Genomic DNA, 21,639 nt, shown 5'->3' with positions numbered 1-21,639 from the left:
GGAACTTGCTGGAAATGCCATTCTTGACCCCACTGCACACCTGCTGAGTGAGAAACTCTGGATGTGGGACTCAGCATTCTGTGTTTTGATTCCAGTTGATTCTGATGCATGCTGAGGTTTGAGAACCACTTCTCTAGACTTTGTCATCATCAATAAATGTACCACCTTTGAAATCTTAATTTCAAATATCCTTCTCTAACCCTTCTCTCCCCCTAGCTCACCTAATATCATATTCTTATTTCAACAATTACTTGATCTCATTAAGACTTCCAATCCATTGTCTTCTACTTTTTGCTATTCATCACCTCCCTCTTGTCACCACTTCCCTCCCCAGCCTATATGCCGTATTTTGGTACTTTTATCTCTTTCCTCTGTTTTCTTCTCTCAATCACCTAACAAAGTCCCATCTCCCAGTTCAACCAGCTTCTTATTCCATGCCTACACCCAAGCAGCTGAAGATTGCTGGAGAAAAGTCCCCAAACTGTGCTGACTATACTTTCCTCAAAATCATGACCATGCTCTTACATGGGCACTACATGCTACTAGTCAGTTCTGTTATAGTTCCTTAGTAAATTTCTTTTCTTGGTCTCCATGTCTTTCTCAAATCTGTAGTTCTCCTTCCACACATGCTCTAGGCACATAACTTAGCTGTATACCTTTCAAAGAAAATAGATGCAGTCAGATGAAAACTCTGCCTTCACCTTTGTTATGGAGGAAATGTCCCTCTTCTTATTTAAGGCCAATCCCTCCATTCATATCCAAGATCTCATCTACTTGTGCCTTCTAAAGACTTTCCCTCCTGAAATGATACTCTTTCTCTTCTGCATCAGGTCTTCCCTCTTCTAAATTATTCCTGGTATGCCTTAACATCACCCATCTTTTTAAAACGCTCATGACCTTGTGTTTCCCTCTAGCCACTGCTCCCTTTCTTTGCTCCCTTCCTGGAAAAATCCTTTGAAAGAGGTGTTTTACTCATTCCCTCTACTTTCTTACCATCTCCCATTCTCTTGTCAACCCTCTCCAAGTGGGCTTTCATCCCCACCACTCCACTGAAATGGTCTTTATAAAGTTTGCATTAGCAATTTTCATACAATCCATCACTCCCTCCTTAACATTTAAAGCTTTATAAACTTTTTTCTATAAACTATTCTTGCCATGGTTTTTTATTCCTACTAAACCAACTGTTCATTCCAGGATTTATGGTTTTGTTTTTTGCTTCCCTCATCAGACCTCTAACTGTTGGAGTATTCCCAGGACACTGTCCTTAGCTGTCTTTTTTCCTAAAGTTCTCTCCCTGAGTGATCTCAGACATTACCATAACCTCACATACTGATGAAATATCAAATTCATATCCCTAGCCCGGATCTCTCCCCTGAGCTTTAAACTTACACATGTAAATTCCTACTTGAAATGTCCATTTGGCTGTCTAATTTTTAACTGCCCCCCGCCCCCCCATAACCCTGCCCCATATCAGCAAATGGTACTACCATCCACCATTTTTTGACTCAGGCCAAAAAATATGTCTCCCTTGATTTTTTTACTTCACACCTTACATTCAGTCCATCAGTAAGTCTAGTCTGCTGTACCTCCGAAATATATCCTGAATTTAATCATTTATCAACATCTTCATAGCTGTAACTCTAGCCTTCCATCTCTCATCTGGTCCACTACAGTTGATTCCTAATGTCTCTTCCGTCACTCTTGCCCCACTACAGACCTTCCTTCATGAACAAAGCAGCCAACATAATCTTTCTGAAGCTTAAATCACGGTCACCCTTCTGCTTAAAACTTGTGATTTCCCATTACACTTAATCCAAGCTTCTCACCATGGTCTATCTCTACTTTCCCCCTCTTTCACTCTTCTGTTTTAGCCATACTAGCATTCTCTCTGTGTCCCTCATGCTAAGCTCATTTTCATCTCAGAAGCTTTGCACTTAAGCGCCTTCAGGGCAAGGGCCATCTTGCCTTAATTATCACTATATCCCCAGCTTCTTTAGCAGTGCCTGGCATATAGTAGAGTCTCAATAAATATTTGGGGCTCATCAGATTGGTTGTCTCATGAATCAGCTGAGGAAGGGAAGGAATACTGGTTAAGTAAGGTTTTACTGTTAGTCAAAGGGAGGGGAAGAGTGTATGCAAAGGCCCAGACATGAGAAAGGCCATGGTAAGTTAGTGGACCTACAGAAGTTCAGAATGATCTGCATGGCTGGAACATAGTGTTGAGGGGGAAAAGCAAAAAGTTGAGACTAGAGAGTTATGCAGTCTCCAGTTTTTACATGGCCTAAAACCATGTTTAGGAGTTTGGACTTTTATTTCAAAATCATTAGGAAGTTCCTGAATAATTTTAAGCGAAAAAGTATTTGATAAAGATTTATATTTGAAAAAGATCATTTCTGGCTGCAGTGTAGCACATAAATTAGAGAAGAACCTAAGTATCTTGTGAGACCTGTTAGGCAGTTATTGCAGTAGTCCAGACCAAAAGTTAATGGTGCCCTAAGCCAAGGTTTTGGCATTGAAAAGAAAAACAGTTGGGACTTCCCTGGTGGTCCAGTGGTTAAGACTCTGCATTCCCAGTGCAGGGGCCCCAGGTTCAATACCTGGTCAGGAAACTAGATCCTGCATGCCGCAACTAAAAAATAAATTAAAAGGAGCCCGCATGCCACACTAAAAAAAAGATCCCACGTGCCACAACTAAGACCCAGCGCAGCCAAATAAATAAATAAATATTTTTTAAAAAAGAAAGAAAAACTGTTGATGGATTCGAAAGATAATTAGGAAATAACGATTTATGTAATATGAAGGGATAAATGAGAAGTCAAAATGACTCCCAGGTTTCTATCTTCAAAAAAAAAAAAAAAAAACAACTAAACTGGGTGGACAGTGATCCCAGTGACTGAAATATAGAATGTAGGAAAGGAGCACCTTTCATTTGGGGTGGGAGAAGCGGCAGATGATATATTTAGTATAAGAATGTTTGAGTTTTAACACATGGTTCCCCCCTGTGTTTTTTATTTCATGGTCATATTTGTTCCTAGATCTGAAATGTTTTTTTGTATCCATCTGATAATCTTGTCCTGAAGACAGATGTATATTGATTTTTAGCATCTTAAAGTAAACTTTCTTACATCTGTTTTCTATCACATGGATTAATTGCTAGTGTAATACTAGGATTGTGTGAGGTACATTGGTACATTGAGTGCTGAAAATTATTGGTAAAGAAAAATTGTGCCTCTGTCACCTTCTTTTTATGAGTATGTTTTGATAATAAAAGTAATAATCCTCATCTTATGCCCTAAAATACCAGCCTCAACTCCCCAATCTTTCTTCCACTTGAAACGCTCAACATCAGCTAACTTTGAATATCATGGTTCCAAATTTCCAGAAGTGGTCTGATTGGTTGATTCTTTCAGATATTCATTCCTGGTCCAGTAAGCTAAGGCCAGAGGGACAGGTGGGATCTTATACACCGCAGAGCTGCCCCTTGGAGGCTATGGAAAATTACATTCTCCAAGAATGGAGGAGTATAATTTTTTTTTAATTGGAATCATACTGCTTTTTGCACTTAATAATATCCTGAGTTTCTTTTCCTCTTTTAATGAACATTCAGAATTAGTTTCAATGATAAATACTCAGTCAGCAAGTCAGTTCAATTAAAAAATGATGACTAGTTGCTGACTTAGAGTCTAAAACCAAGATGCTGTAAGCTTCAGAGTTGTCTGTGCTATAGAAAATTATCTACCATCTAAATGGTTACAATGCAGTATTGGGGCAGGTAAAGAGCACTTAGTAATTTTAAAACAATCCATGTGAAATAAATCTGTAAAGGTAGTTCTTGTTAACCAGTTGAATTCTTTTTATGAGAACTTCCTTAACTTACTAAGATGAAAATTTTTGCTTTGTAAAGTGTTTGAGAAGGGAGGGAGGGAAGGAAGTTCCTTCCTCTTCTCCCCACTCTTACCTATATTAAAAATAATGAAATTCAGATAACTAGAACAAAATTATGCCTATATTATTTATTATAATAATAATATTTATAATAATAATAATATTATTATTATTCCAGCTAGCCATAATCTAGAAATTGAGAATGAACAGAAAGAAATAAAAGGTTAATATTTTTTCTTACCTCCTTGGGTGAATGTTTTAAATATATATGTTGTCATATACTTACATGGTACATGAGATGTTTATTATATATTTTATGTAGCTCTTTTGATTTAGAATATGTTCAAGGCTCATTTGATAATTAATGTAAAAACGCTCATATGACATACAGTGTAATAAATGGGAAAATCTCAGTACTTAGCTTAAGTATTCTATCCTAATTCTTACTTCATCTACTCTAAACAATACTTTATTCCTAGTACTTGGTCATGTGACATGACCTTTGAATATGGCTATTTATTCTTCTCCATCCTTAACCATAGTGTTTCTGATGATTGCTTAAGTTTCAGAACCATTGCTGTAGGTCAGTGTTTCTCAACCAAGGGCAGTTTTGTCCCCCAGGAGACATCTGACAATGTCACTTTTGGTTGTCACAACTGGGGAGTGTGGGGTTGCTACTGGCATGTAGTAGGTAGGGGTCAGGAATATTGCTAAACACTATACAGTGTACAGGGCAGCCCTTCTCCCCACACCAAACAAAAAATTATCCCACCCAAAATGTCAGTAGTGCTGAGATTGAGAAACCCTGATCTAGATATGTAGTAAGGTGAGATTGTGTGTCCCAAGCAGGTATGTCTGAGGTTAGGATACATTACTCTTTGAACAGTGCATGTCACTCTAGTGCAGAGTTCAGTTTATAAGAGGATATCCCAGTTATGTTATGTTCTGCTTCCTCAGATCCTGCCAGTTTTACCGAGATAACTAAAGACTGTGATGAGAATAAAGAAAACAAAACTCCAGAAGGAACTCAAGGAGAGGTTGATTGGCTCCAGCAGTACGATATGGAGCGTGAAAGGGAGGAACAAGAGCTTCAGCAGGCATTGGCTCAGAGCCTTCAAGAGCAAGTAAGAGATATTTATATTGCTACTTTCTCCATACCTATCTTTTCCAAGAAATAGAACAATAATAATAGTAAAAAACATTTGTTAAGCACTATGTGTCGGGCATTATTCCAGGTGATTTACATACGGTGAACCACTGAGCCACCAAAACAAAGTAAACTTGTTTGGGGCTTTTGCCTTGGGTTTGGAACAGAAACATTGGTCCTTTTTCTTTTTTAAAAAACCTAAATGCAAAAAAATGTCTTGTTGGTTACCTCCTGTTACTATAATTTATTGCACACTAAAGCAAGACGAGTTGTTAGAGATCATCCCTAGTCCAACTTTATTTTGCAAGCAGTTGAAACAGCCGGTATACCATGATGATTTTATCATTAATATTTTAAGGCAAAATGTTTGTTTTGGTCATTTTCTCACAATATGAATCCTTTCCTATGAATTATTTGAACATAAAATTCTCAGGAATATTGTCTGAATTTTTAGATTTTAGTCATAGACTAACATTTATCTGCTCTTTTCTTTATGTAGTTGTCTATTCTTCAATTTTTAGTTCTTTATGCTTATATTTGCCAAAGCTGGTTGATTTGCACTGTTGCAGTCAGCTGAGGTATCTGACTAAAAGGTGATATTTTGATGGTTATCTAATCCTATACAATACATGTTAGAAATAAAAATTTGCCAAGACTCCCTAGAATGAATGCACAATTTTAGTGTTTGCAAATATCAGATTAAGAGATCTAATGTCACTAGAATATTGGGCCTTAATTTAAACTGCACATTAATATTATCTAGGGAGCTCTAAAAAAATACTGATGCCTGGGTTGTTCTGCCCCTCAGAAATTCTGATGTAATTGATCTGGAGTGTGGTCTGGCATCTAGATTTCTTTTTTTTTTAATAAGGGTTTTTTTTTAAAGAAAAAAAAAAAAAACTTCCCCCAGTTATTCTAATGTGCAGCCAAGGTTGAGAACTCCTGCTTTAAAACTATTTCAGAGCCACCTGCTCTGTATCCTTTTATTGATATTTATAAGAAGTACCTCCCTGGTTGCCTTGTCATCAAGATGTGTATATGTCAAACTATCTTACAAATAACATATAGTAATCATTTGTTATAGAAAACTTAGTGTAAAAGGCCATGGTTTGGTTTCTTAACAATAGTTCCTTATAGTGCAGAAAAAGAAAAAATTCAGCAACCCTCCTTTTCTTAGACAAAAGACATATATTTTTCTTGTCAGCTGACCCATTTAAAACTATCTTATTTTTCTCAGATATGAGGATAGGATCATGAGATGAAGTTTCTTTAGTTTGGTATACCTGCATCATTCTATTAATTACTAAAAGAGAGTCCTTTACCTTGTTTCAGCATAGACTTTATATACTTGGATAAATTTAAGTAATCATATTTCCTCTTAGAGATCACCTCTGTAACTTTCTTGAACACAGTATTATTGCTCCCAGGACTATAATGCAGAATAGCTCATTCTAAGCTTCTTATACATTTAAGTAACTTTAACAACAAGTCTAGAATTGAGAAAAGTATAAAACAATTTTTTTTTTACTCATACATCCTTTGTAAGTTATCTTTTCTCTGAAAATGAGAGGGAAATTTTTTTTTGTAATAAACATTTTCCTATTCCTTTTATAATGAGTCATCTAGTTGAGACATTTTCAGAGGTACAATTTTTTTCTAAGAAAACCTCGTATGTATTAGAAAAGCAACAGTCAGCAGCATTCATTTAGTATTTACCAAGCTTCTTTTACGTGTTTATGGTTTCTTTAACAAGAATAAAAATAGAAATCTGTGAATAATATGTTGCGGAAATATTGTTTATCTTTTTTTTTTTTTTTTGCGGTACGCGGGCCTCTCACTGTTGTGGCCTCTCCCGTTGCGGAGCACAGGCTCTGGACGCGCAGGCTCAACGGCCATGGCTCACGGGCCCAGCCGCTCCGGGGCTTGTGGGATCTTCCCAGACTGGGGCACGAATCCGTGTCCCCTGCATCGGCAGGCGGACTCCCAACCACTGCACCACCAGGGAAGCCCAATATTGTTTATCTTGATGTCATAGGCATAGGGTCTGTACTAGAGCCAGCTCCCTGTCAGCTTAGGAGAGCCCACTATACATACTTCCCAAATCTGCATTCATAGTCACATTGGTAGCTTAAAATTGGCCATGGTAGGAGTATTTATACCAAGGAACATGGCAAATCCTGTAAATCAGGGGAAGAAAAGAGAGCTATTCACTAAGTATCTGCTATGTTCCAGGTATCTCATACATGTTAGAAGAAAAGGGAATTACATCATAATGTCACATTGAATGGCTTTTGGTTGGCAAGCCAAGCATCACTAACTAGAAAAGATAGCATTTAAGCCTTTTTAACCCCCAGGATTTTGTTTTAGGAAGACAGTGTTAGAAAAAGTAAAGAACTTCTCCACATCCCTCAAGAGGTCATGTTCCAAACATCCATAAGATTATAGAAAACATTAGCAAATACTTTCAGAGCAGTGGATTTTATCCTCATTAAATAAGTTTAATCAATACTTCTTTAAATACCTTAGTTTTGTTCTTATCCGTTTAGGAGGCTTGGGAACAGAAAGAAGATGATGACCTCAAAAGAGCTACGGAGTTAAGTCTTCAAGGTATGGAGATTAATTACATTCTTTTAATATGCTGAAATGTATCACACTCAGAAGAGCATATAAAATGTTTTTGTTATTTTTAATAACAGTAACAAATTTGAACACCTCCCAGGTAAAGATATAGAACCTTAGAAGTTACCTGTATACGCCTTCCCTTCCCTCCCTCCCAAAGGAAACCACCGTTCTAAAATTTGTATTCATCATTAGCTTACATTTAAAAAATAATAATAATGTTACCATGTATATTCATATTCCTAAACAATACTTCTTTGACATTTTAAATATGAGCTTTATTTTAAAGTTAAAGAAACACTGAAAATAAACACTTTTTACAAATTATATCAAACACTTAAAACATAATCTGGAAATGTTAAACATTAATTCTTAATTCAAAATAATGACATTCATAGAGTACATCGTGGTGCTGGCCAATATGGAGTTTACTTAAATCTAGTAGATTTTATGTAAGCTTAACCATTAATCCTTCCTAAAATTCGGTGATTATGATTCAACTTTATAAGGTTAAGCAAGTCTTCTGTGTAATACCCTCATATAACTTTTTCAAATACAAACATTTATACCAGCAAGGAAATTATTAAAACATATATAAATTATGCTGAGGGGCTTGATTAAAAGGCTTTCTATATAGAGAGAGGCATCTCACCTTAGAAAGCACACACACACACAAAACCACTTAATTGAATATAAGATGCCAGGACATTCTTTTAGTCATGTTACACAGCACACTGCACATTTATAAGTGTCATTCTATTATGTATGAACTGAAAACATATATTTTTTAAAAGCCCTTGCCACAAGGGAGTGGAATATACCTGCATTAAGCACAGAAACGCAGAGCTTTTTACAGGATGTCAACTGACTGCCTGTCTCCAGCTGGCTACCAGGCGCCACTGAAAACTGTCACCACCCTCAGAAAGGCAAGATGTTCTTCTTAATGATGTCCATGGCCTCCAGAATCTCCTCCTCCTTGGTCACAAGCGGAGGTGCAAACCTGATGATATCACCATGGGTTGGCTTGTCCAGAAGTCCATTATCTCGAAGTCACAGACATACCTTCCAAGCATCACAGTCTTTGGTTTCTCTAATAACAATAGCATTTAATAATCCTTTTCCTCTTACAGCAGTTACAATATCAGAAGGTAGCTTCATGCGTTCATTTCTCAAGATGATACCCATTTGTCTGCATTTTTCAGCAAGGTTTTCTTCTTCCAAAACCTCAAGGGCTGTGATGGACACTCGGCAGCCTAGTGGATTGCCACCGTACATAGAACCATGTTCCCCTGGTTTAATGGTCAACATTATTTCATCATTATACAACACTGTGGATAACAGGGTATAAACCACCAGAAAGTGCCTTTCCTAGAAGAACTGTATCAGGTCTGACATTTTCGTGATCAATAGCCAGCCATCTACCAGTTCTGGCCAATCCTGTCTGTATTTCATCAGCAATAAACAGAGCCTGGTGCTGGGTTTAGAGCTCTTGCACACCCACAAAGTAGCCTGGATCCAGAACAACAACACCTGCTTCACCCTGAGTTGGTTCCACCATGAACGCCACAACATTTGGATCCTGAAGTGCACGCTCAAGAACAGGCAGATCATTATATGGAGTGATTTAATAAAACCTGACATAAATGGTCCAAAACCATTGTAACTGGTTGGGTGTGTGGAACTGGAGATTGCTGACAATGTTCTACCCCAAAAGTTTCCGGCTGCAAAAAACAATCTTTGGGATACCCTTCTCAGTAGTATATCCCCATCTCCGAGTAAGTTTGCAAGCACTCTCTCCAGCCTCCACTCCTGTAATCATAGGAAGAACTTCGTAGTAGTTCAAAAGTTTAATAACATACTCTTTTTTTTTTGTCTGCGTTGGGTCTTTGTTGCTGGACTCGGGCTTTCTTTAGTTGCAACGAGCGGGGGCTACTCTGTTGCGGAGTGTGGGCTTCTCATTGCGGTGGCTTCTCTTGTTGTGGAGCACAGGCTCTAGGTGTACGGGCCTCAGAGTTGTGGCACGTAGGCTTCAGTAGTTGTGGCTCGCGGGCTCTAGAGCGCAGGCTCAGTAGTTGTGGCACATGAGCTTAGTTGCTCCACGGCATGTGGGATCTTTCTGGAACAGGGCTCAAACCCATGTCCCCCTGCATTGGCAGATGGATTCTCAACCACTGTGCCACCAGGGAAGCCCTAGTAACATACTCTTTGTATTCACCAGGCATGTTGTTGTAGAAAGCTCTAGACGTTAAGGTCACTTTATCCACCTGACTTTTCGAAGCATTCAGTCTTTGGATGACAGTGCCCTTGGTTGATAGCACTGTAAGCACTCAGAAAGTCAAAATATTTTCTGCCTTCTAAATCCCATATGTAAATACCTTTTCCTCTCTCCAGGGCTACAGGTAAAGGGTGGTAGTTGTGGGCACCATATTTAGATTCCCATTCAAAAATGTAATAAGAGGATGGAGGGCCTTGGACTGTGTTTTTAGTTGCAGCAGATGTATTGGGTTGGTCAAAAAGTTCATTCGAGTTTTTCCGTACCATCTTGCAAACTTTTTGGCCAACCCAATAGCAGAAGCCACTGAAGAATGAATTCCACGGTGAAGGACAGCAACAGTCTGCACATGTGCTAGTCTGGAAAACATGATGTCCTTCAAGTAGGAATATCACCAACCATCCCTTCTTCCCACAGTTCAGATTAGAATACAGATTTTTAACCCAAGATCCAGGAATGGTCTTCACAGGGTCCAGTAACTCCTGGCAGCACCTCCAAGACTAGCTCAGGACACGTGGCATCAACTGAACAGCTGCCCTAAACAATATATTTTTTTAATTTTGAAAAGTGAAATAGCAAGGACAGTCTATCTGTAATCCACCTGTATGACAGAGCAATACTGCCACTGTTAAGACTGCTAGGAGAAGATAATGTGACTTCAGTTTCCCCGTGAATTTACAAGAGCTCACTCTGGGGAAGCCAGTGAGCAAAGTCGTGAATGAGTATTCAAAAGCATAACGTTCACCATAGTCAGGGCATTTGGCAGAACTAATTTATGGACCATGTGCTGGAAGTCTACCAGAGCAGGTAGTCACGGGAAGTGAGCTAACTGTATTTTCTAAGATCACTCTGGTCTTTCTCTGGCTGTGAGAAATAGATTAAAGCAAAACACTTCGCTGGTATAAAATGAGTGTTCTAGGCTGATCTAGACGCCAGGGCATGGTGGAGAGAGCAAGAGTTTCACTGGCAGATGGTTGAGACAGTTACAAGAAGAATTCAAGCTAGGCTCACCTAGGCATTCTGTCCTCACATTTAAAAGATGGTACGATGGTGGCGATGAATGGCTGTCTCAAGTCATATTGTTCCAGTCTGGACTGGTTGCCCTCTACATCCATGCGCAGATATCCTGATATCTCCCTAACCATTCTCCGGGGGATTCCCTCTGATTCGCTCTTTTGTTTGAATCTCCCATTTCCTGTATGACTCTTTTCTCATCCTTTGTGTACTTATGCTTTGATGGAGAACATCCCCAGTAGTTTTCTTGAAGAAGAGGGGATGTGACTTAGATTTTTTGGAGGACTTGAAAGTTTCATTCTGCCCCAGTATTTGACTGATAGTTGGTCTGAATATAGAATTCCGGGTTTACAATCATTGTAAAAGCATTGTTTCCCCCCACCTTCATGCTGCTGGGCAATGACAAAAGTCTTGTTTGCTGGGTTGCTGTATGAGAAGTCTAAAGCTGTTCTTTATTCTGATGTGACATCTTTTTTTTCTGAAAGCTTATAGGATCTTCTCTTTGTTTCCATTGTGATTAAGTTTCACAGTGATGTGCCTTGATGTGTGTCTGTTTCATCCATTTCTGCTGGGCACTTAGAGGATTATTTTAATCTAGAAACTTTTGTCCTTCATTTCTAAGAAATTTTCACTGATTTCCTTCATTCTACTTCCTCTCTTTTCACTTTTTGAAACTCCTATTATTCAGACGTCCTAGTCTGATCCTCTTAATTTTCTCATCTCTTCTGTTTTCCATTTTTTTGTTATTTTGCTGTACTGCCTGGGAAGTTTCTCTGACATTATCACCAACTCCAAACTTTTTTTTAGTATTTTATTTCTATCATATTTCTAATTTTCAAGAAGTGGTTTTTGTGATTGTTACTTTTTTATAACATTTTGGGGTGGGGGTTTTCAGAGAAATAATACCATCTCAACTCTCTGAGGATATTAAATATGGTTCATTTTTTTGTTTATTTGACATTTCCATCTCCCTGAATAGATTCTCTTTTCTCCAGATTGCTCTGTCCTGTGTGTTTATTATGGTCTTTATATTCCTTGTTAGAGTCTTTTTTCAGTTATCTAGTAATCCTTGGCTGTCGGCTCATGATTAAGAGTAGGGGACTAGCAGAAACTAACACACCATTGTAAAGCAATTATACTCCAATAAAGATGTTAAAAAAAAAGAAGAGTAGGGGACTAAAAAGATGATTGGAAGCTCTGAGTATATGAATAGCTAGGACTTGTCAACTTTGAGTTTTACAGGGATTTACTGTTTGGGGGATGATGTTAATATTTTAGGCCTTCCCTTGGGCTGGTAAGATTCCTAAAGAAAGTTTTCTAGTCTCTTGCCCTTGACTACAGGTAAAAGGTGTGGCTGCCAGAGTTCTAGAAGCCAAGTATAGGCATAGGGCTGGGGGTGGGGATGGGAGTTATATTCATCTTTCAATATGCACACTGTCACCTACTCCCTTGTTTTCAGTATGGTACTCCCCTGTGCCTGGAATCCTCCAATCCAGAGACTGTTTTACCAACTCTCCAGAGAGCAAAGCTGCTGACTTCTGTCATTGCCCAGGAGCATGAAGTAAGGGGAAGTGGATCTAGGAGTCTGTAACTCAAACAGCTTTCACCTAATTCTTATTTTTTTAAATTAATTAATTTATTTATTTTTACTTTTGGCTGTGTTGTGTCTTCATTGCTCTGCGAGGGCTTGCTCTAGCCGCAGAGAGCAGGGGCTACTCTTCGTTGCAGTGCGCGGGCTTCTCATAGTAGTGGCTTCTCTTGTTTGTGGAGCACGGACTCTAAGCACGTGGACTCAGTAGCTGTGGCTCGCGGGCTCTAGAGCGCAGGCTCAGTAGTTGTAGCGCACAGGCTTAGTTGCTCCGCAGCATGTGGGATCTTCCCAGACCAGGGATTGAACCCATATCCCCTGCATTGGCAGGTGGATTCTTAACCACCGCGCCACCAGGGAAGCCCCACCTAATCCTTATTTTTATCCTCTTCTTAGCCTCCAGTTTTAGAGGTACCTGCTATTTCCAAGTTGTATGTCTTTTGAGGACTCTGTAATATAAATTGGATTGGTTCTCAACTTTTCCATTACTGGCTTAGGTTTGACTTTCTTAGGTCTGCTAAGTCAGTCACCCCTCTATATTCCAGAGTCCAGAATTTTGATACTGTAGTCTCTTCCTGTTCTTCCCATTCTTAAGTGTTCATGTCTTTTAAACAACTCTATAAAACAAAGAGTCATTTATGCACAGATGCTCCTGGGATTCTTTATTTGAAGCCATTAGTAAAGATGGATTCTTCCAGTGGAAACACATTATTAAGAAGAAAAATTGGACCTTGAATTTGTTTGTTTAGTATTCTAGGTAAAACTTAGGAGTTTAAGGTTGGATTTCCATTATTTTTGTTAAATTTCAGAGTATGATTTAATGTTGAAAAAATGAAAGGATGTTGATCTTCTTATGGTCTCTCTTCTGTCAGATAATTTATGTTTGCTGGTGGCACCTATAATATACACCAAGTGTGTCAAATCTAACATATAGTTTATATAATAAGAGAATTCAGTGAAATTGGATTATCTGTAATTTTTTTGTCACTTTTATTCCTTTCTTAAAAGAGTATTATCCCCTTTCATATAAATATATTTAAAACAAAAGGGAACATTTCTTTTACAGATAACTGGTGCCTGAATTTTTATTCCCTAGAGTAAGCTGGGTGAATTGGAACCCTAATAATAATATGTTTTATGTTTCTTAGAATGATAAAATGTGTACTTCAAGCTGTTTTGTACCTTCCCAATCGTATCTCTTTGTGTCTATTCCAAGAACTTTTACAAGACTTTGTCTTTGTGTTCTTCAGAGTTTAACAACTCTTTCCTGGATTCAGTGGGCTCTGATGAGGACTCTGGAAATGAGGATGTTTTAGATATGGAGTATACAGAAGCTGAAGCTGAGGAACTGAAAAGAAATGCTGAGGTGGGTGATGTTATATTATATTCCCTTTGTAGGTCAAGTTGTCAGTACTACTCCTGTTGTTCCTTATCTTCAAAAGCCCCACTATCAGTGTCCATTGCAGGTCCCCTTCTGCCCCTTTGGCAGCCATCAAATGGTCTTCACTTTCTCTTGGCCTTTGCTTCTCATTTCTTACACAGAAGATTCAAAACAAAATGAAAAAAACAAAAAAACCCACACATTCTGATCACCTTATGTGCGTGTTAGGTAATAACTTAGTAATAGTTCTCAAAGTCATATGTATATTAAATCACCTTCAGTTCTACCAAAACTATTTTATCTTTAAGGTTAAATACTAAAAATAGTTGATTGTTACTCAATAAAAACTGTTGATGACATTAACTAGAGCACTTGAAATCTATTTTTACCCTAAATAATTGCTTTTTTCCCATTTTCCAAATTTTTTGTAATTTTAATTACCCAGGATCCCACTATTCTAACACAACTACTGTTAGCATTTGATATATTCTTTTATCATCCCTACCCCAAAGTACCCCAAGTATGCTTTTAAAGTCATAGACTAAGTACAGTTTTTATCCTACTTGTTAAAGACTATAAGCATTTTATTTTTAATGGCTATACTGTATTCCATCCATGAACATGCTATTTATTTTATTTAATTTTTAGTTAACATTGAGCATTTAAGTTGTTTTTTTTCCATTATAATAAATATAGAGGAACTGTATATGATTGTAGTGTTTTCTATATTAGGATTTTCTTCTTTAAGGAAATTCCCAGAAATAAATTACAGCATCAAAGTTTTTGAACATTTTAATGGTTTCTGGCTTACCTATAAACTATATTTCTTCCCCAAATTATATCTTATAGTGCTGCCTGAACTGTGTATGATTGTAATGTTTTCTATATTAGGATTTTCTTCTTTAAGGAAATTCCCAGAAATAAATTACAGCATCAAAGTTTTTGTACATTTTAATGGTCTGGCTTACCTATAGCTATATTTCTTCCCAAAATTATATCTTATAGTGCTGCCTGAAGTCCATGAATATCACTTTTCAGTTTTGTTTTACTTTTCTGCTAATAATATTTTAATAGCATTTCAAAAAATATTTAAAATGTAAAAGTTCATCCATAATCCCTACAGCAACACAGCAACTCTTTTCATTTTTTCCATTCTGTTTTTCAGTACTTAGCCATTAACATATCTATTTTATAGAGCTATAGTTATGTGTTTTCATGTAAGTTTGAAAAACAAGTTAACATGTTGCTGACCCACATATTTTTTCTTTCAATAACTGAATGATACTGTACTGAGTTGATATACCAGTAACCATTTAACTATTACTGAGCATATTGTTAGTTCCAAATTTTCATTATTATGGATAATGCTACAGTGAATAATTATATATATATATACTGTTTCCTTCTTTTGCATTATTAAGATAAATTCTTGGGGAGTAGAATTCTTGGGTTAAAGGATATGAACAATACCGACCACTGGGTTTTTTAATTGAGTCTAACCCCCCACACATTGAAACTTTGCCATGTCAGCTTTGATAATAAATTTAAAATTAGTGTTTTGCTTGTATTCAGATGAAGAGTTGAAAGTCATACCCACTTCTATTTTCCAGACAGGAAATCTTCCTCATTCCTATCGGCTCATCAGTGTTGTCAGTCACATTGGTAGCACTTCTTCTTCAGGTAAATGGACATTAAAATTTCAGCATTTTATAAATGGACTAGCCAGCATTTACTCCTTATTGGGTTGCTCTGAGCCTAGCTTTGTGAGGTGTAAGTTAAACGCATCAAGAAAAACTTTGAATTCTTTTCTTTGATCACACTAAGTGTGAATTGTGTTAATAGGTACAACTGTTTTGATTTCTCTATTCACCTGTGACCCAAATGTCCCTAAACAAAATATATTTATCAAGAAAGTTGTTCTGGTATAGTAAGGTGAAATGGGGTTGGCTGTTTCTCTTTCTGAAGCTTCCTGTCCCTGCGAAAAATTCAATATATATATTTTTTAATTAATTATTTTATTTATTTAGTTTTGGTTGTGTTGGGTCTCCGTTGCTGTGCACGGGCTTTCTCTAATGCAGTGAGCGGGGGCTACTCTTCAGTGCGGTGCGCGGGCTTCTCATTGCAGTGGCTTCTCTTGTTGTGGAGTGTGGGCTCTAGGTGCGCGGGCTTCAGTAGTTGTGGCACACGGGCTCAGTAGTTGTGGCTTGCGGGTAGAGCACAGGCTCAGTAGTTGTGGTGCACGGGCTTAGTTGCTCTGCAGCATGTGGCATCTTCCCGGACCAGGGCTCGAACCCGTGTCCCCTGCACTGGCAGGAGGATTCTTAACTACTGCACCACCAGGGAAGCCCCTTCAATACGTTTAAAAAAAATAAATAACCTTAATTTTAAGATTTTATTTATTTCAGGTCATTACATTAGTGATGTGTACGACATTAAGAAGCAGGCTTGGTTTACTTATAATGACCTAGAGGTATCTAAAATCCAAGAGGCTTCTGTGCAGAGTGATCGAGATCGAAGTGGTTACATCTTCTTTTATATGCACAAGTAAGAAACTTTGCCTGATCTGAAGCCGTGGGCTAAAAATCACTTGAATTCTTTTTTTTTTTTTCTTTAAGGATAAAATGTTCCCATCAGTTAATTGGTTGAGATTTATGATTTTTATTGTCTTTGCTTAGGGTTCATGTCTTGATATTTCCAAAATATTTTTTCTCTTAACTCACACAGTAGAATCTACTAGGTATAGAACTTAAGATCTTTTTATGATGGAAGCTGTCCTGTCATAAAACTTTTTGGTCTTTCATTGTATCAGCTAGCAGATCTGAGTTATATGGATAGGAACTACATAGCATTTCTATCAAAGCTAGCTATTGCCATTCCCCCCTAAGTATTTTTAAGAATCGGCACATGGGGTTAAGATGGTAATAAAATGAATGAGCTGCTTATTTAATAAAATTTAGGCATCATGGGATTATGCAGCCTTTATCAATGTTTATTTTCTGTCTATCCTCTGTCTCTGTTCACTGAATTTCCTATTTAACTTTTTATTTGTTTTATTTTAAGGGAGATCTTTGATGAGCTGCTGGAAACAGAAAAGACCTCTCAGGCACTTAGCATGGAAGTGGGAAAGACCACTCGTCAGGCTTCATGAGGAACAAACTCCTGGGTTGGCAGTGTGCACTGCATATTCTCTCTTACTGCCACCCACTTCTCTTTCCTCTGCCCGAGGAGAATTTAGAACTCTACTTGATGCGGGAGCAACAAACAGCTCAGGGCCAAACCAAAAGACGAAAATTGCAATTCTGCAGAACGCTCCATCTTAATTGTTTTATGGAAACTTTGGTCTCACATCTGTAGCTGATTATCCTTTTTTTCTCCTACAAGAGTGGCACTTCCTTTTGTCTTAGGAATACATGTTGTAAATATATATATATGTACATACAGACACACACATACACACACATATATGTGGAATGAATGGAGCCTTAAAGAGTTAGGATAGCCCACCAGAGTATGCCTGCTCAGAATTAATAGCACAGCAGTTTGGAAACTCAATGAAGTTGTCAAAGAGTCCATTCACCTGAAAAATGTGTGAAGATATACATATCATTTGGCATTTAGCTTTTATGTTCCTTGAGTAGTTTCACTCACGTTTGTAATCTTTCATGTGTGTTTCCTATTAGTAAAGTTCACTGGAAAGCCAGCTCTCCATGTTACACTAATGACAGTTTGTTCTCCTGACAAAGGAGGGACATTTCTGCCACCTGACTTGAGGAGCTTTTTTAAAAAATTATTTCATGGATTCGTAATGCTTTTGCTGTTTACATGCAGTCCCAAGAAATGGATTGTTGGTGCTTTGGAATGTGTTATGTTCCCACATTTGGTATTCATTGTACACTTTGTATTTTCTTTAAAGAGATTCCTTCACACAGTATTTTCATTGTATATCATCTATATTATTACCATGGTGAAGATAGAATCTTTTATTTTTCTTCTGTGTCATTCTTCCATGGAGCAAGCATTACCCTAACAGACTGCAGCCAAAACTTTAAGAGGTAGGAAAGTGATGTTGTCCCAATTGGGACTCCCCTACAAGATTACCTAGAGAATATGAAGAATGCTAGCATCTCTGTCTCCCATACATAGTGAGGTCAGGAGGAGTATTCTTGTGTTAAAGCTGAAACTCTGGACCACTAAAGCTGAAAGCCCTGCTTCAAGGGTGAAATTAAGCACATGAGCTATAGGATAAAGCTTAAACATATAACCATTTGCTGTCTGGCTTTGCCCTTAAAACAGGATGAGAATTAAAATATGATTGGTTTAAGTAATTCCAAGAACTAACAAATAACAAAGGTGCATAATTATCTTACTTTTTAGGTGCTTTGAGTTGAGGTTAAATGGGCTCAACATTAAGTGCTATGTTAGTCACTCAGCTGACATAACCAGCTTGGTTAAGCAGCTTGTGAAACCATATAAAGAATGAGTTTGAGAGTAGAATTTTGTTCCTAAAATAATTTTGTGAGCCCTGGAATCATTAGGATCACACAGAGTTAAGTATAGCAAAATGAAACCTTCAACATTTTCTTTCATTTTTAAGTCCAACATCACAGAAGATGTAACATTTTTTCTGGAAGATTGCCTTAAGAGAGCTCCAGCCCTACTCTTGAAACTTGGATGTGTTCTGACATAGTAACCTATTCTAAAATATTGAATCTTTGAATTGTAAATGGCCCCAGCACTTTTGCTTAACTACTGATAAAAGCTTTGTCTCCTACCATTTACCTACCTGTTAAGGTAGTGAACCTTCCAAAGTGGTACGGTGGTAGGATATGCAGGAGTAGTATAGAGCAGAGGAAAATACTTGTTTAAAAAACTAGCTTTAAAATTTTTGTTTATTTCCACTGGGGAGCCATTTTATTTTTTTCTTGGAAATAACTGGTTTTCTCATATGTGAGTGAAGTGATAATCAAATTCTTTAGCTGTTTATTACTTCTCTGTGTCTGTATTTGAGAGCTTTTGAGAGATGCTGTTAAAAATGATTGGGATGATTTGACATGAGTGGGTGCATTTAGGGCATTTAAACAAATAGATGTAATGCCATAAGCCTAGGTTGCCCATGAAGTACCCTCGTTTGACTTGCTTTTCATAGCTTGTGTGTGTGTATGGTTTAGAAGTACACTTGGCTTGAACCTAATTTGATTTGCTCTTCATGTCTTAGGCAGGAATTATTAGTTGAAAAAAGTAGATGAATTATGTCACTGCTCATATACTTGCAAGTTTGGGACTTGAAATTTCCTTGATGTCTGTCCATTGTTTTGGCCTGGTCAGCCTTCCTCTCTCCCTTCACTCCTTCAACTATTACCCCTTTCACTACAGAGTTACTTTCTCATTTTGGTTCAGTGAAGGATTAATGACTATACATGGAGAGTTCAGCTGGACCATGTTGATGGAGTTTGTTGTTTTTTTCAGCTGACTGTATATATTTAAAAATTACAAGTAGATAATATTTTTTGTGCAGTTTGCTCAGAATTGGGGAATGGGGCATTTGGCATGTTGGTGCCTGAAAGGGACAAGTTAGATAGGGACAGAGAGCTTCAGTTCCAGGCAGCTTGCACAATAACTAATATTCCTATTGAAAATACCAAATATGTTACTTTAAATGACTTTGAATTGGAACTTGACAGTTCTTAGTTCTACACACAACTGATCTTAATTGGAATTTTTTGGAAGGGAAAGCTAAACTAAAACTTGTTGATTATTATCACCTAATATTATTACAGAGGATTGGAAAGTTGCATGTGCCAGGTGCTGCTATCACTTTAGAAGCCCTGACTATAATTTAGGCCTATAAGGAGATAGATTCTGTTTTGTAGGGAATATATTTATGTGTACAGACTCAGAAGTTCTGTTTCAGCAGGATAGAATAAGAAGCAAGTCCATGAATTATTCTTCTATTTATATTTTGATTCCAAGAGCTACTTGTTTACTTGCCATGGTCTGTTAATTTCAGGCCTAACTTAATGGCTCAATAACAAATGTAAATGTGTTTACATTTTAAGAAGTATGCAGTGATACTTAAAGATCAGTTTATTAACTCTGGGAGGCAAATACTAGACTAGATATTTCTTTATTTCTCTCCTTGATCAAGTGTAAAATTCTTCTAAAAGAGAAACTTTAAGAATTAAAACGTCAGCAAGTGAATTCATGAATTTACCTATTCTTCCATATTGCAGTTACCATTATGTAACTCTATAAATATAGCTCTACACATGTATAGCTAGTTGTATAATGAAAATTATTCGGAAACACCTAAATTAAAGAGATTCTTGGCAGTATCTCATATGTAGTGGAGCATTCTGAGTGTAGAGAGAGCATGGGCGTTGAAAACATACAGGAGAAAAAGGTAGTTTGTAAACTCATTTGTGATCTACTGAACAGAGATAATATTAAAACAAATAAAAATATTACCCTTTTTCCTCTTTCTTCTCTGTCTAAATCGACTACAGTGGATGCTCTTGGTCATCCAGCCATTTTTGCCCTTTTGTTTTAAATCAGGGAAACAGAGCTGGATCTCCAAGTACATGTGGATCTTGTGTATACCTGGAGATTTTTAGAAAAATCAACACCCAGTACTAGATGCAAGTCACATAAAAGTGTCCCCCCCCAGAACAGAAACATCTTTTTCCTCCTCCCCATCTTGCTTTACACCGAGTAATGCTCTTTAAATGTGTACAAAAACTAAACAGATTTCTGCCCTCTAACATCTTTCTAGTGCATTACTTCAAAATTCTAATTTTGTCTCTATCAATGTCTTATTAACATCTGAAAAAAGATATATATTTATTTTATTGGAAAACTATAGTTTGTTAGGCCTTGAGAGTTTCGTGACAGGTTTCTTTTGCGGTGTCTCACCACGACCACTGACTTCTTTATGGCATGCTTTGATTACTAAACTTCAGGCAGTCTCTTTTGTTGTATCATATTTACACACAATTAGTGTTTTCCTTTCCATGTGTACTATGTGTCTGAGGTTTTGAAGTTTTTAATAAAAAATGTGCCAGTATGAATACAAGCAGTTGATTTCAGTAATTTGGACTTAAAGTGCAGAGGTTTGAAGTAGAGACGTGTCCACTGGTGTCAGAATAGAGTGGATGAGGGTCTGCATCAGGACTGGAGTTCATTAGGTCCAATGCCAAAACAGAAGAGCAGTCATCTGAAGTGGTCTGTTTCAAGAACAGAATGGGTGGAAGAGTGAGACACAGTGGTTGTACACACCTCTCGTCTTTAGGTTTCCCTCCCTCTCTTTTCCTTCCATCCCCATCTTCTCTGGCCTATTGTCAGTGTTGTTTATTTATGCTACGGAGAGGAGAACAGAAGTAAGCTTCCTACACTTTGCCTAGTTGAGCCACTACTAGGTTTGCTGGCAGCTTTGGCCACATTATTTGTGAGGTGATTTTCTTTCTTTGTGTTCAGAGTGACTTTTGATTCTGATTCTTTATGTTGTTTTGTATGGAGCGGCACTTTATCTGTGTTTTAGCAGAACTGTTCCTCTGTACCCTGTACGGTTTTTGTTTCCTTTTTAAATTATGCATAGAGTTTTTTGTGTGTGAAATTAAAGCCTTTATTAACCTTGTGTTGGTTCAACTGTTATTTCTGAAAAGGACATATTCTTGCAGACACTTAACCAGTTGTTGAAGTTGTGGAAATCACCTTCTGTTGGCCTTCTGACTTGGACT

At 37.5% G+C, this 21,639-nt stretch overlaps 1 protein-coding gene and 1 pseudogene across 2 annotated transcripts in view; one reads left to right on the top strand and one right to left on the bottom strand.

Annotated features, from left to right (window-relative positions):
- USP37 (ubiquitin specific peptidase 37) overlaps positions 1-21,536 on the top strand; it is a 90,412-nt gene extending 68,876 nt beyond the window's left edge. The window contains exons 21-26 of the mRNA XM_082840657.1: positions 4,843-5,009; positions 7,579-7,639; positions 13,776-13,891; positions 15,517-15,586; positions 16,312-16,450; positions 16,967-21,536. Of these exons, the coding sequence (XP_082696783.1) occupies positions 4,843-5,009; positions 7,579-7,639; positions 13,776-13,891; positions 15,517-15,586; positions 16,312-16,450; positions 16,967-17,054 (641 nt within the window). The 3' untranslated portion in view covers positions 17,055-21,536. The remainder of the gene's footprint in view (positions 1-4,842; positions 5,010-7,578; positions 7,640-13,775; positions 13,892-15,516; positions 15,587-16,311; positions 16,451-16,966) is intronic.
- On the bottom strand, positions 8,394-10,293 carry LOC309962972 (ornithine aminotransferase, mitochondrial-like; annotated as a pseudogene). Its single transcript has 3 exons — positions 10,222-10,293; positions 10,027-10,180; positions 8,394-9,372 (listed from the first exon to the last, which is right to left on the bottom strand). The product of its transcript is annotated as an ornithine aminotransferase, mitochondrial-like (transcript).
- Positions 21,537-21,639: the final 103 nt, after the last annotated feature.

Source organism: Leucopleurus acutus (assembly GCF_964270905.1).
Source record: "Leucopleurus acutus genome assembly, chromosome: 6".
Classification (NCBI taxonomy): Eukaryota; Metazoa; Chordata; class Mammalia; order Artiodactyla; family Delphinidae; genus Leucopleurus; species Leucopleurus acutus.
This window is presented reverse-complemented; position numbering and strand designations above follow the sequence as displayed.